Source organism: Gopherus evgoodei, chromosome 4 (genome assembly GCF_007399415.2).
Source record: "Gopherus evgoodei ecotype Sinaloan lineage chromosome 4, rGopEvg1_v1.p, whole genome shotgun sequence".
Classification (NCBI taxonomy): Eukaryota; Metazoa; Chordata; order Testudines; family Testudinidae; genus Gopherus; species Gopherus evgoodei.
Window position 1 is genome coordinate 24,352,944 of NC_044325.1, and position 14,521 is coordinate 24,367,464.

General features: G+C 39.4%; 1 protein-coding gene across 3 annotated transcripts in view; it reads right to left on the reverse strand.

The window, feature by feature from the left end:
• Positions 1-3,941: 3,941 nt before the first annotated feature.
• The window catches only part of PPP2R5C (protein phosphatase 2 regulatory subunit B'gamma), a 188,303-nt gene continuing 177,723 nt past the window's right edge, over positions 3,942-14,521 (reverse strand). For all 3 annotated transcript variants that reach the window (XM_030558740.1, XM_030558739.1, XM_030558741.1), the window contains one exon: positions 3,942-8,757. In XM_030558740.1, the coding sequence (XP_030414600.1) occupies positions 8,626-8,757 (132 nt within the window). In that variant the 3' untranslated portion in view covers positions 3,942-8,625. The remainder of the gene's footprint in view (positions 8,758-14,521) is intronic.

Consider the following 14,521-nt stretch of genomic DNA (forward strand, 5'->3'; position numbering starts at 1 on the left):
AAAGCAGGCTTCCTGCCTGTCCTGGCACCATGGACTGCGCTGTGCCCTGGAAATGGCCAGCAGCAGGCCTGGCTCATAGACAGAGGCATGTAAGTGGCTCTGTGCAGCTCTTGCCTGCAAGCACTCTCCCCTCTCCCCCAGCTTCTAGTGGCTGGTTCCCAGCCAGTGGGAGTGCAGAGCTAGTGCTCGGTGTGGGGGCAGTGCACAGAGCCGGTGCTCAGGGCGGGGGCAGCACACACAGCCCCGTGCCTCCCGCACCTAGGAGCCAGACCTGCTGCTGGCCGCTTCCGGGGTGCAGCACGATATCAGAATAGGTAGGAACTAGCTGCTTTAGTCGGGCAGCACCTCCAACAGTACTTTTAATGGCCCAGTCGGCGGTGCTGACCAGAGCCGCCGCGTCCCAGTGCCTTACATTATGCAACCTGCAGTTTGAAAACCACTGCACTAAACTACAATGTGTCTGATAGCTGTGGCATTAGAGTTGAGCTCCATTAGTTTCTAACATCTAGCCCTCCAGAGTTAAACAGATTTTAAATTATTTTATAATATGCAAAGACCAGCTGCAGTACAACATTAAGGATGAAAAAATAAATCAGGCAGTCGATATTCCAAAAGGTGAGATGTCCTTTGCAATATTAAGTTTGGTTTGTTCCACTATGTACATACTTTATGGCATGCATTAACTTAGGCAGTGATGGTGATTTGCATGTAACAAGGCAAATGAGGAAAAAAAAATACTACATGGAAAATGGGGCTGAAGTTTAAAAAGGCACCTTCAAGCTAAGATTATTTTGAGAAAATATTTTAATAACTAAAATGAAACAAAATGAGAGGGTAAGGGGAATTAGAATGAAAAATGGAACTCAGCATATTATATTTAGGGCTGTCAATCACAGTTAACTCACCCAATTAAAAAAAACAAAACTGCAATTAATCACAATTTTTATTGTGATTAAAGTGCACTGTTAAACAATAGAATACCAACTGAAATTAAAATATTTTACGTTTTTCTCCATTTTCAAATATATTGATTTCAGTTACAACACAATGCAAAGTGTACAGTGCCTACTTTATATTTTTGATTACAAATATTTGCACTGTAAAAATGATAAACAAAAAATGTATTTTAAATTCACTTCATACAAGTACTGTAGTATAATCTCTTTATTGTGAAAGTGCAACTTACAAATGTAGATTTTTTTGGTAACATAAGTGTACTCAAAAACCAAACAATGTAAAATTTTAGAGCCTACAAGTCCACTCAATCCTACTTCTTTTTCAGGCAATCACTAAGATAAACAAGTTTGTTTACATTTATGGGAGATAATGCTGCCCGCTTCTTATTTACAAAGTCACCTGGAAGTGAGAACAGGCATTCGCATGGCACTTTTGTAGCCACCATTGCAAGGTATTTACATGCTAGATACGCTAAACATCAATGCTTCAAGTATCAGAGGGGTAGCCGTGTTAGTCTGGATCTGTAAAAGCAGCAGAGATCTCGTCCTCTCACGCCCCTTCTCTACCTACGCTACATTGATGACATCTTCATCATCTGGACTCATGGGAAGGAGTCTCTGGAAAAATTCCACCACGATTTCAACAGCTTCCACCCCACCATCAACCTCAGCCTGGACCAATCTACACGGGAGGTCCACTTCCTAGACACTACGGTGGAAATAAGTGATGGTCACATTACCACCACCCTATACCGAAAACCTACCGACCGCTATGCCTACCTTCATGCCTCCAGCTTCCATCCCGGGCACATCACACGATCCATTGTCTACAGCCAAGCACTGAGGTACAACTGCATCTGCTCTAACCCCTCAGACAGAGACCAACACCTACAAAATCTCCACCAAGCATTCTCAAAACTACAATACCCACACAAGGAAATAAGGAAACAGATCAACAGAGCCAGACGTGTACCCAGAAGCCTCCTACTGCAAGACAAACCCAAGAAAGAAACCAACAGGACTCCACTGGCCATCACATACAGTCCCCAGCTAAAACCCCTCCAATGCATCATCAGGGACCTACAACCCATCCTGGACAATGATCCCACACTTTCACAGGCCTTGGGTGGCAGGCCAGTCCTCGCCCACAGGCAACCTGCCAACCAGAAACATATTCTCACCAGTAACTGCACACCGCACCATAGGAACTCTAGCTCAGGAACCAATCCATGCAACAAACCTCGATGCCAACTCTGCCCACATATCTACACCAGCGACACCATCACAGGACCTAACCAGATCAGCCACACCATCACCGGTTCATTCACCTGCACGTCCACCAATATAATATACGCCATCATATGCCAGCAATGCCCCTCTGCTATGTACATCGGCCAAACTGGACAGTCGCTATGGAAAAGGATAAACGGACACAAATCAGATATTAGGAATGGCAATATACAAAAACCTGTAGGAGAACACTTCAACCTCCCTGGCCACACTATAGCAGACGTTAAGGTGGCCATCCTGCAGCAAAAAAACTTCAGGACCAGTCTTCAAAGAGAAACTGCTGAGCTTCAGTTCATCTGCAAATTTGACACCATCAGCTCAGGATTAAACAAAGACTGTGAATGGCTTGCCAATTACAGAACCAGTTTCTCCTCCCTTGGTTTTCACACCTCAACTACTAGAACAGGGCCTCATCCTCCCTGATTGAATTACCTCATTATCTCTAGCTTACCTGCATATATATACCTGCCCCTGGAAATTTCCACTACATGCATCTGACGAAGTGGGTATTCACCCATGAAAGCTCATGCTCCAAAATGTCTGTTAGTCTATAAGGTGCCACAGGACTCTTTGCTGCTATCAATGCTTCAGCCACCATTCCAGAAGACATGCTTCCATGCTGATGAGCTTGTTAAAAAAAATAATGCATTAATTAAATTTGTGACTGAACTCCTTGGGAGAGAACTGTATGTTTCCCCTGCTTTGTGTTTTACCTGTATTCTGCCATATATTTCATTTTATAGCAGTCTTGGATGATGACTCAGCACACGTTGTTTGTTTTAAGAACCTTTCACTGCAGATTTGACAAAACGCAAAGAAGGTACCAATGTGAGAGAGCTACAGCACTTGACCCAAGGTTTAAGAATCTGAAGTGCCTTCCAAAATCTGATCAGGACAGAGCGTGGCGCATGCTTTCAGAAGTCTTAAAAGAGTGACATTCCAGTGCGGAAAAACAGAACCCGAAACACCAAAAAAGAAAATAAATCATTTGATGTGGCATTTGACTCAGATGATTAAAATGAACATGCGTCGGTCCAGACTACTTTGGATCGTTAATAAGCAGAACCTGTCATCAGCATGGACATATTGGCCCCTGGAATGGTGGTTGAAGAATGAAGGGACATATGAATCTTTAGCACATCTGGCATGTAAATATCTTGCGATGCTGCTACAGTAGTGCCCTGTGAATGCCTGCTCTCACTTTCAGGTGACATTGTAAACAAGAAGCGGGCAACATTATCTCCTGCAAATGTAAACAAACTTGTTTGTCTGAGTGATTGGCTGAAAAAGAAGTAGGACTGAGTGGACTTGTAGGATGTAAAGTTTTACATTGTTTTATTTTTGAATGCAGTTTTTTTTGTACATAATTGTACATTTGTAAGTTCAACTTTCATGATAAAGAAATTGCACTAAAGTATTTGTATTAGGTGAACTGAAAAATACTATTTCTTTTGTTTATACAATGCAAATATTTGCAATAAAAAATAAATGTAAAATGTACTCTTTGTAGTCTGTTGTAATTGAAATATAATTGAAAATGTAGAAAACATCCAAAAATATTTAAATAAATGGTATGTTATTATTAACAGCACGAATATACATGATTAATTTTTTTAATCGCTTGACAGCCCTAATTATATTATTCACTAATGGCAAATGTTTTACAGATATATATTAAATGAATTCTTGCATTCATTATAAGTGAAGAAACCAAAATTTATTTTTAACAGCAAGATATGGGCTATCAAGTATTTGAGCCCAGCTCAAACTAAACCCTCACCCTGCGACATGAAGTCCCTACCTCCAATACAAAATAATACTTGCATATTTTCAAATATATCAGACAATGAAAAAACAAACCACAACACATTAACTTTAGAAATAATCACCTATGCACAAAAATACTTAATTGCGTATGCAAATGTATTGTATATACATAAAACGTTTAGCTATCTTTTTTACCCTTGAGACAACCTCTACCTGACTCAGCAATGAAAAGTAATAAGAGTCCAGATGCTCTGATATGATAGAACAGAATGACATTTCTTAATTAGCTATGTATTTGAAAATTAAAGGCATTATCCGTGATCTTCAATAATTCACAAATATACTAAATGTATACAACTCAAATCCAAATCAGATATTCATCCTATTCTTACTAAAAATGGAGACTTGTGTAAAAAACAAATGCATACCTCCCTCCTCAGATATTTGGCTGAACGAATCAATTGTTTATATTGGCAATGTTTGGTCTTATTTGCACCTTGGTCTAGATAGACACTGTGTATGTTAATACTTTTGGAAATTAGGCAGATTTCCAACTGCAAGTTCTGGTTATTTCCAGTTTTTGTTTACTATGACTGTAAAAATGATTGGAGGATGCCTGGAGAGTGTGTAAATCTGTTACTGTAAAAGCATTATTTGAACTAGATTTTTCATGGATTTATCGTATACACTTACATATAGTAACTCCTCACTTAACATCATCCCAGTTAATGTAGTTTCATTAGGTTGCTGACCTATTAGAGAACATACTCCTTTAAAGTCCTGCAATGTTTCCTTATAACGCTGTTTGGCTTCCCCTGCCTGGTGCTCCTGCTGGGGAACAGATTGGGGAACGGGGTCTTGCCCCCCTCTGCCAGGCATTCCAGCTGGAGAGCAGGGTCAGGGAGCGGGGCCTTGCCCCATTCCGCCTGCCTGGTGCTCCTGCCGGGAAGCGGGGTGGAGGCACAGACCTTGCTCTGTTCCGCCTGCTTGGTGCTCCTGCCAGGAAGCGGGGGGGTGAAACAGGACAAGCCCCTGCGCCCCGACCCCACTACACCCTGCCTCAACCAAGCTTCACAATCATCATGGGTGAGTACAACAGTATTAAATTTTTAAAAATTATTTAAAACACTTAAGAGTATATGTATATGTCTTTTGTCTTGCAAAAAAAATTCTGTGGAATCTAACACCCCCCCCCCTTTACATTAATTCTTATGGGGAAATTGGATTCACTTAACATTGCATTTTTCAAGAACATAACTAGGACCTTAAGTGAGGAGTTACTGTACCACACAGGGACCTGCGAGTTTATGAAGTACTGAAGATCCTCTTATGATCCAAGAACTATTATTTTGTAAACTGGAAGAAAAATCTAGATTAAAAAAATGTATTTGCTGCATCTATTTGCACCATCTGATGTTGTCCTCTCCTTTTCTATCTTACTGGGAATCCTTAATTTTGCTGCTGCTGCTTTGCTGGAAATCCTTCCAACAGATACTTATTTCAAGTTTTTATAGGGAAGATAATGTGGTATAAGAGGTCTTTTTCTTTGGTATATGTAGGATGGTTTGAGGGATTCTTTGAAAAATTGTGTGTGTTTAATGCAGTACTTGATACCTTGCACTTAAGGTTATTTATAGTAGAGAATAACCAGAACTTGATGCTTATTTATTTCTAAGACTTACCATAAATTTACTTGTAACTTTCACAAAGGAACCAACACTGAACTGCAATTTTATTCTTTAACATGTGCTATTGTCTCGAAGTTGTGGATGATTTTTAAACCAGTGGTAATCTGCACACTCACCAGAAGGTTCTGTGCTAAATTTAGTTTCATGATCAGCAAGTAAAATTCACATGTTCTTTATTTAATCCATATAATACACCATTTTTAGAATTTTAAAATTAGATAAGAGAGCATAATAAATGGCCGGTGTATGAAGGTTGTTCTTCATAAACAAGGTCAGAACAAAATCTGAATTACAAAATGTTAAAAAATATGTAGGTACATTTGAACTTAACATTTTACTAAAACAAAGTTACAGATATTGTCTAATGAAAAATAATTGTGCCACTTACCTATTTTTGCTGTTTCTAGGAACTTTTTATTCTGTACATAGGACCATTCTGTACAAAATATGAAGTCTACATTTTTATTATTACCATAAAACAAAGTACAATGTATGTACAATATTAAAATAAAGCCATACTAAAGCCACACTAAAAAAGACACTTGTAATATTACTTTTGACATTCCTCATGTACAGATGCAATTTTTGAGAACATGGAAAGGTGGCAAACAGAACTTTATGAAGAAGAACAGCCACCAAAATTCTACTTTATTTTTACTTTTTATTTTGGATGTAGTAGTTTTAGAGAAGTTTAGTATATGACTATACAAAATATATAAATGATGGTAACAAACAAGCCAAACAATCAGTGCTGATAATTTTTGGAATACTGTCTAGGCAAATGTTCTGTGGCCCCAAACCTCAAATGTGAATTTCTGACAAACTTTAATTAAAAAAAAATTGCCCCTCCCCCTTTTTTTGGTGAATGTTTATCTTCAGTAAAGAACAGAAATAAAATCTAGACAGTAAAAGATGTTCTTATACGTTGAGCGTTACACAATCAAACATTGACATACAAGTTTTTTTCCTAGGGTAAAATAAGAGTACTTCTTTCCAGAAACCTCTTGCACAAACATATTGAACACCCAAAATCAAATTATTTGATAATTTACCAGCTAAAGATGGAAGTTCAAACAATGGTATATCAAAATACATAGACATTGCTTTATACAATTAAAAAAGCACCCTTTTTCCCTCAAAAGGAGAAGGCATCTTTAAACTGTTTTTATATAGTTTATCATAATGGTAAAGCATATTCTCTTTCAAGTTTAACAGGAAGTGTTTTTCACACACAGTGGACTTTTCCACTTGAAGCTTTAGGTGGTCTTTCAATTTAGGTTTGTTTTTTTTAGCAATAATTCCCACTCACTAAAATGACCTTTTTTCCAATAGACAATGTAATAATATTGGAAATTGTATTTTCAATGCAACCAACAGACAGCAGGCACTATGAATGTCTGCTTTGCACAATATTTTTATGGATGCAGGAGACCTCTTTTTTTAAACAAATAAAACAAACTATTTTTAAAGAAGCCACATTTTTATCTTTTTATGCATCAAGACATTAAACATTAAAGTTATATTATGTTACTGCCAGAGACAAAAGAAACTAGTCACCCATTTAGAATAGCAGAACACATCTCAAACAGCTCTTAAGCAGGATAAGTAAGTCAAAATACTGGCCACCCTGAGAGAAATCAAATATTGAAGACAAAGCACTATATGTTTAAAGAGATTTTCCTCCTGTGCTTTTCCATCTACAACAAAAAGCTCATTACATGCAAGTAATCTTGTGGAATATATAGCAGCATTTGAAGATCATCAGCAACTCAGATGCATTTTCATTTTACCAGTGAGGTGTATTTGTAATATATGTGCTTTTTACAACACAAAAAAATATATTCACGTAAAACTACGGTCACTGTTGAGTTATCAGCTCTTAAACTCACATCTTTTACCTGTTTTTACTTTATAATACAAGCTATTGGTGTTGTGTTTCACTGAAAGGCAACAATGTTTGTCTGAGAAGACTAATGCAACTTAAATGACATCATGGTATCTGCCACAGAATATTGAACTCTTAGAGCCCAGGAAAAAATGCTGAGTATTAAAAGCTCAGATAAGGGAGAAACAATGTTTTACTAAACTGAAAACAAGGAATGAAAATCAAAATATAAATATTTTTATATTCAATTTATTCCCAGTCAAGGTAGATAAATTTTCATTTTAGGAAACAAATTCTTCTACCAGCTGACTTTTGGAATACTGGTGCTGTATTACATACTAAAGACTGGAAAATATGGCTTTAAATACATGTAAAGTACTAGGACATGGTATATATATGTCTTTATCCTAAGTAAAGAAACAATTTACAGAACTCTTAGAAAGCAACCATGATTGAGGATTGTCATGAAGTTACCATTTTGTAAGCTGTTTTTTATAATAGGAAAGCAAAGAACTGTCTATTTTCAAAACTGCTGGTATATTACAAAACAATAGTAATGTGGAAACAATTTCAAAGTTGAGAAGTCTTAGAAAAACATGTAATACCGAAAGAATGTGAATACCGAAAACATGTAAATCCGAAATAATTTTGCTTTTGAAAACAGTGTTATCATAGTACCAACTATCAGTCATTCAAATGACCTCAGTTTTGGTGGAAGTAACTTACAGAATGTTATTCTCAAGTACTACTATAAAACTATGCATGTTAACAACTGGTACTTTGACAACACCACCAGAAAAATGTGGCCACCTAATATTAGTCAACCCATGGTTCTGCATATAGAATCAAGTAATTTACCATTGTTTGAACTACTAATCTTGAGCTGCATACTGTATTAAATTATTGCCTACAGAACTGGGTTGAAGAAAGCTTTGACTTTTGTGTAACTGATAGGTATGGCACAAAAAAGTAAGTTCTCTACTGTAGAACTGAGTCCAGAAAAAAGTTTTCCTCCAAAATAATATTTCACTGTAATAGTCTAATGCCCATCTTGTGATATTAGCTCATCAGCTCTGCAATGGGATTCCAAGGCTTTCATGGTGTAGATATCCTGAGGCAGTTCTGACTTGCGTCGCATAAGAGGACGATCCTTTTTCTGATCTCTCTGTGCCTGAAATAAAATGCAAAACATTTGGCCACAAGTTATTTGCCAAATACAAAAGAATATTCAAGAATCTTTGCTCGTGCGTCTGTGTACATTTACTTTAGGAAGAGGATTAAAATTTGTGTTGAAAATGTTTGCCATATTTGCTTCCTACCCCAACTATCCACATATAGTTTTCAGTTAAGACTATTTTGTTAAGTAAAAAGAGAAGATCAAATATTGCTTTATAACAAGTCCATCAAAAACATTTTCAGCTTTATTAGTAAACTATTAGTCCCCCAAATTATTGTCTGTGCTTCTATATGATGCAGTTGCTGATCTACCTTCTCCATACCATTTGTTGTCTTCTCCCTACGGTAAACAGTCCCAATCTTTCTTCATGAAAGTTTTTCCATGCCTCTAATCGTTTTCATTGCACATTTCTGAACCTTTGCTAATTCTAACACGTCCTTTTAAAGAATGGGTAGCAGAACTGAATACAGTATTTCAGGTAAGGCAATATCTTATTTATATTTATTTATTTAAATTTATTTATTTATAGAACAACATAATAAGATATTCTCTCTCTCATTCCTTATGCACCCTAATATTTTGTTTGCTTTTTTGACCAGTGTAGCATATTGAACAGAGGTCCTCATTCAGCTGTCCTCAAAAATGCTGTATTATTCTTGAGTTGTTACAGCTAGCCAGAATCTAGTAAGGTGTGAGAATAGTTAAAATCCCATGTGCATTTTACATTTGTCAACGCTGAATTACGTCTGCCACTGTGTTGCTCATTCACCTAAGTTAAGTCTGTGCTGAAGTTTCTCCCAGTCTTATTTAACTCAAATGACTGCCATCTGCAAATTTTGCCACCTCACAGTCACTGCTCACCCCTTTTCCCCAAACAAATCTAATGACTACCACCAGACCTAGCCCAGAGCCTCAGGCAGTTTGCTGTTAACTTTTGTTATGATGAAAATTGACCATTTATTCCTACTCTGTATTTTTTTGTCTCAGAGTTTCTGATCCATGACAGTACTTTGCCTCCCAAACTACTTAGTTTTTTCAATACTTTCTTGCTAGGTACTTTGTCAAAGCCAAAATGAATTACATTAACTGGGTCTTGTTCATCGACTACTGTACTAGCCTGTTCAAAGAACTCTAATAGATTAGACAACCATGATTTCATTTGCAGAACCCAACTCTCCAGCCTAACATCCACTTCCTCCTCTTCTATCATGCTGTGGAGTCTTTCTGGTGGAAATCTTGTGACACGGCTGACTTTCTCCACTATAAATTTTCCTTCTCATTCAGTTCTACTAACTTCCTAGCTAAAAAAACTACTTCTCCAAATTAACCGATACCCATGCCTGTAATCTCACCCTCCTTTTTACCACCTTTGACTCACTCCTCAAACATTCTCATTTCTCCTACCTCTACCTCTCTCTCCTCATAGGCTGGATCTCACCAATTTCTTCTAAGAGAAAATTGACAAAATACAATGTGACCTTCTCCGCTCCCTTATCTTGCTTTCTCTTCCCCCTTTCCCTCTTACAACTCTCTCCTTTCTCACAGACACAGATTTTCTCATCTGCTCTTCCCTCTCTAACTCTTCCACTTGACTAAATGAACGCATATCTCCTGATTTTCTTTGCATTCGCTTATTCCCTCCCTTACTCTTCTCCTTTAAGTCTTCCCCCCACAAACCCACACGCCTTCCTCTTTTCTCGACCACTGTGGACATCACTATCATTCTGTCGGTCACTCAAGCCCATAACCTAGGCATCACCTTTGACTCGGACCTCTCTTTAGGTTTTTACATCCAAGCTACGTCTAAATCTGGCAGATTCTTTCTGCAGAACATCTCCAAGACATGGCCTTTCCTATCCATCCACACAGCTAAAACAGTCTTCCAGGCTCTCCTCATCTCTCGATTATGGCAACGTTCTTTTCTCTGGTCTTGACAAATGCAACCTTGCCCTACTTATATCCATTCAGAATACTGCTGCAAATATAACTTTCCTCTCTTTGCATCGCTACACTATCTCCCCCGTCTCTATCACATCAAACATAAGCTATTTGTTTTCACTTTCAAGGCTTTTCACGGCTTATCCCCATCCTAACTACCATCTTGCATTCATTATTGACAGGTCAACGTTTACCACCAGTTGGTCCATGATGCTAGCCTTCATTGCTCACTTATTAAATCTTTAAATAAGCACCTTCATGCTTTCTCCCATGCTGCCCCTCATTTTTGTGAAGAGCTCCCTGTGAACATCTGCAGAGCCATTTTGTTTTCATTCAAAATCTCTCCTTACAGCTCTCCTTTGCCATGATGCCCATGAAAAGCTTGACAACAGTTAAGTTGCTGGTGTGCTGATACCGCTGCTTGTCATACTGAGCAATGGGGACTCCTTGTTTCCTTGTACTCCCGTGTCCACTTCTATCTCCTGTCTCTTGCTTTATACTTAAGATTGTAAAACTCTTTGGGTCAGGGATTGTGGTTTTCTTCTGTGTTTGTACAGCACTTAGAACAATGGAGTCCTGGTCCATGACTAGGCTTCCTAGGCACTACAATAATACAAATAGTAAATAAAATAATAGATCTAATCATGATAATTTAGATGTTTTGTAATTTGGTTTTTAATTATTTCAGCCAGTTTACCAGATATAGAAGAAAGGCTTACTGGACTATAAATTCTCTGGGTCACCCATCACCTTTTTTAAACAAGCATATTTGCTGCTTCCTAATCCTCTGGTATGGTATGTGGTTTTAATGAGACTATATAATATTGTAAGCAGTATTTCATTCTTAAAAGTTTCTTCTGAACTCCTGGACTTGTTCCATCCTGTCCCAGTGACTTGCTTTATAATTTATAAATTTGTTTCAGTACCTCTTTCTTTTGAAATCTCAGTCGTTGATTGTATCTCATCTTTATTAATGAAAAACATCCACTGCGGTGAAGACTGATACAAAGAAATTGTTTAGTTTCTCTGAAACATCTTTATCCTTAATTGCTTCCTTTACCTGCTGGTCAGCCAGCAGACCCACTGATTCTCTTGCAGGCTTTCTGCTTTTGATATAATACTGTCCTAATTTCCTTCTCTCATATTTCCTGCCATAGTTCATACTCCTTTCTATTGGCTTCAGTAGGGGCTGAGTTCTGCTTTTTGAAGGACACCTATTTAGCTCAAATAACCTCATGAACTTTAGCCATGCTGGTTTACTTCTTGCCATCCTGCGCTTCTCTCTTTAGGAATATGCATGCACCCTGAGACTGTTACTGTATCTTTAAGTAGCCTTCATACTAAATCTAACTATTAATTTCTTTTTTTTGAGATTAGGGACCTTTTGACTACTTTTATTTCCCCCCCCCTCCGCTTTCTGAAGTTAAATGTCCCCATGCTATGTTGGCAGTATGGGTTTTAAGTCTATGGGGTTACAGTTCCTCTCCCACTATTTTTCCGTTCCCAAGGATGCTACACTTAATTATACTGCTCTTTGGGGGCAGGGACTGTCCTTTGATAGTTTTTGTACAGCGTCTAACACAGTGGCCTCTTAGTCTAAGATTAGGGCTACTAGCCACTACGGTAATACAAATACTAAAACGATATATTTTGAACTCTACTACTTAATGTTTTATGCATATGCTTACTTTTGAACCAACTCCTATGAATTACTTAGGACTAAGCTGAGTATCACTTCTCCTCTTCTGAGCTCTAGAACTTGCTGTTTGTTAAAGTTTATTTAGATTGTAATCTCTTCAAGCCAAGAACCATCTCATACCATGTATCTATACAGTTACTAGCCCAAAGAGACTCACCAGTTTATAGATGAGTACTTGAACTCCCCCAATTCTTACCCTTTATTAGACTCTGTTGCTTCTGATCTCATCACATTCTACATACTATATTCCTTTTTCTGATCTGCAGGCTGGCAATATAACTCTACTAAAATATTTGTATTCTTAAGATTTGGGATTTGTATCTATATAAATACTACAATGCAGTTCCCTCAAAACTAAATCTGTCCCCAGATTCTGTGGACTCTTTTGGCTCTAGTGCTACTTCCCCCACCTCTTTAACCTGATTTATATTTCTTCTATAGTTTAAAATCAGGTATGACAGTTTACTATTCATTTTCTGTCATTCCACCATGCTTCAGGGAGGCATTTTATGTTAAGGCCCTTTTCTACTGCCAGGCATTCTATTTCATGTATTTTGCTTTAAAGCTTCTTGCAGCTGTATATAGGCATTTATAGTAATTATTGATCATATGCTTATTTTTTATTAAAATCCTTAGTCTGACCTCTTGTTGATTTAACAGAATTTACCTCTGTAATCTCAACCTGTCTCTGCTCTAGGGTGGTTGTTCGTTCTCTCTGCCCTAACCTTTGCTACATACAGAAATACATTTGTATTACTGATATTCCTAACAGATGTCTGTTAGACTGCAATGCTCTGTGTCACCTGTCAGCTTTCCCTCAGCTCCTAGTTTAAACAATTCTCCCAAAAACTTTATTCATTGTGTGTGCCAGAGGCCTGGTTTTACTTTAGTTAAGTTGGAACCCATCTCCCTCTACTCCCCTGGCCTTTTTTTAATAGGCACTCAACCTGCCCCAGTGCCTGAAATTCTCTTTAAATCCTTGTTTTATCCATTACTCCTGAGGGACCGCCATGCCCAAAACCAAAAATTCTGCGCACTATATTTTAAAATTCTACAAATTTTATTTGTCAGTAAATACATGCAGCTCCAGCATGACAGTGGGGAGCACAGGCCACTGCCTGCACTGTGGTGGGAGATCACCCTGAAGCCCCCACCTCCCCCAGTACAAGGACTCGGCAGTGAGGCTGCACTTGACACAGTGCAAGGGCTGAGCCTGCCCCAGAAACACTCCAGGGCCCTGCTCCTCTGTGCCAGGTGCACCAGGTGTGGCAGGGCAGGCTCAGCCCAGCAGGATCCAGGTGTGGGGTGAGAGGTTTCTGTGTGGGGCAATCTGGGTGTGGGCAGCTCAGTGGAAGATCTGAATGCAGAGGGGATCGTTGGGGGGTTCCAGGTGCAGGGGCAATGAGATTCTGCAGGGGATCCAGGTGATGGTGGTTGGGCTCAGCAGCGGGGTATGGGTGTGAGGGTTCAGTAGGAGGGTCTGAGTGCTGAGGGGGTGGGGCTTGATGGGGTAGGGGTCCAGTGCAGCTGGTTGGGGCTCAGTGGGGTGGGGGACTTGTTGGAGGGGTCCAGGTGTGGGGGCTAGGGCTTTTCAGGATGAGAGTTCAATGCACCTGCTTAACAGGGGAGCCCCACGAGCTGCTGCCGAGGGGATGCCATAGGCTGGGCTCTCGCTTTCCACCGCAATTCCCCATCCCCTTTTCTTCTCCATCCCCCTCCCCTCCTACCCCACCTCTTGCCCTATTCTTCCTTCCTTCCCCACTGCCTCTTCCACTGTGGGCACTCACTGTTCCACAGAAAATAGGAAGGCTTCCGGCACACAAAAGGGGAGCACAACTGGCACTAGGACTCAGGAGGCTGTATTCAGTTGCAGCGTCAGTGGCACCTGAGGCAGCCTCCAAGTTGGGTAGATCTGCATTTGCAGAAATGGGGGGGGGAGGCAGTGGCACGTAACCCCACGTGCCTACCCCATGCCTCACCTCCCTCCCAAAACTGTACATGGTCTCAAACCCACCCACCCCACCCCGGGGCTTCCCTTTGCTTCCAAGCAGGATATCTGAGCTGGGGGGGGGAGGGGGGGAAGAGGAGCACGTTTTCTGCGGGCACGTCGTCCAACAATCC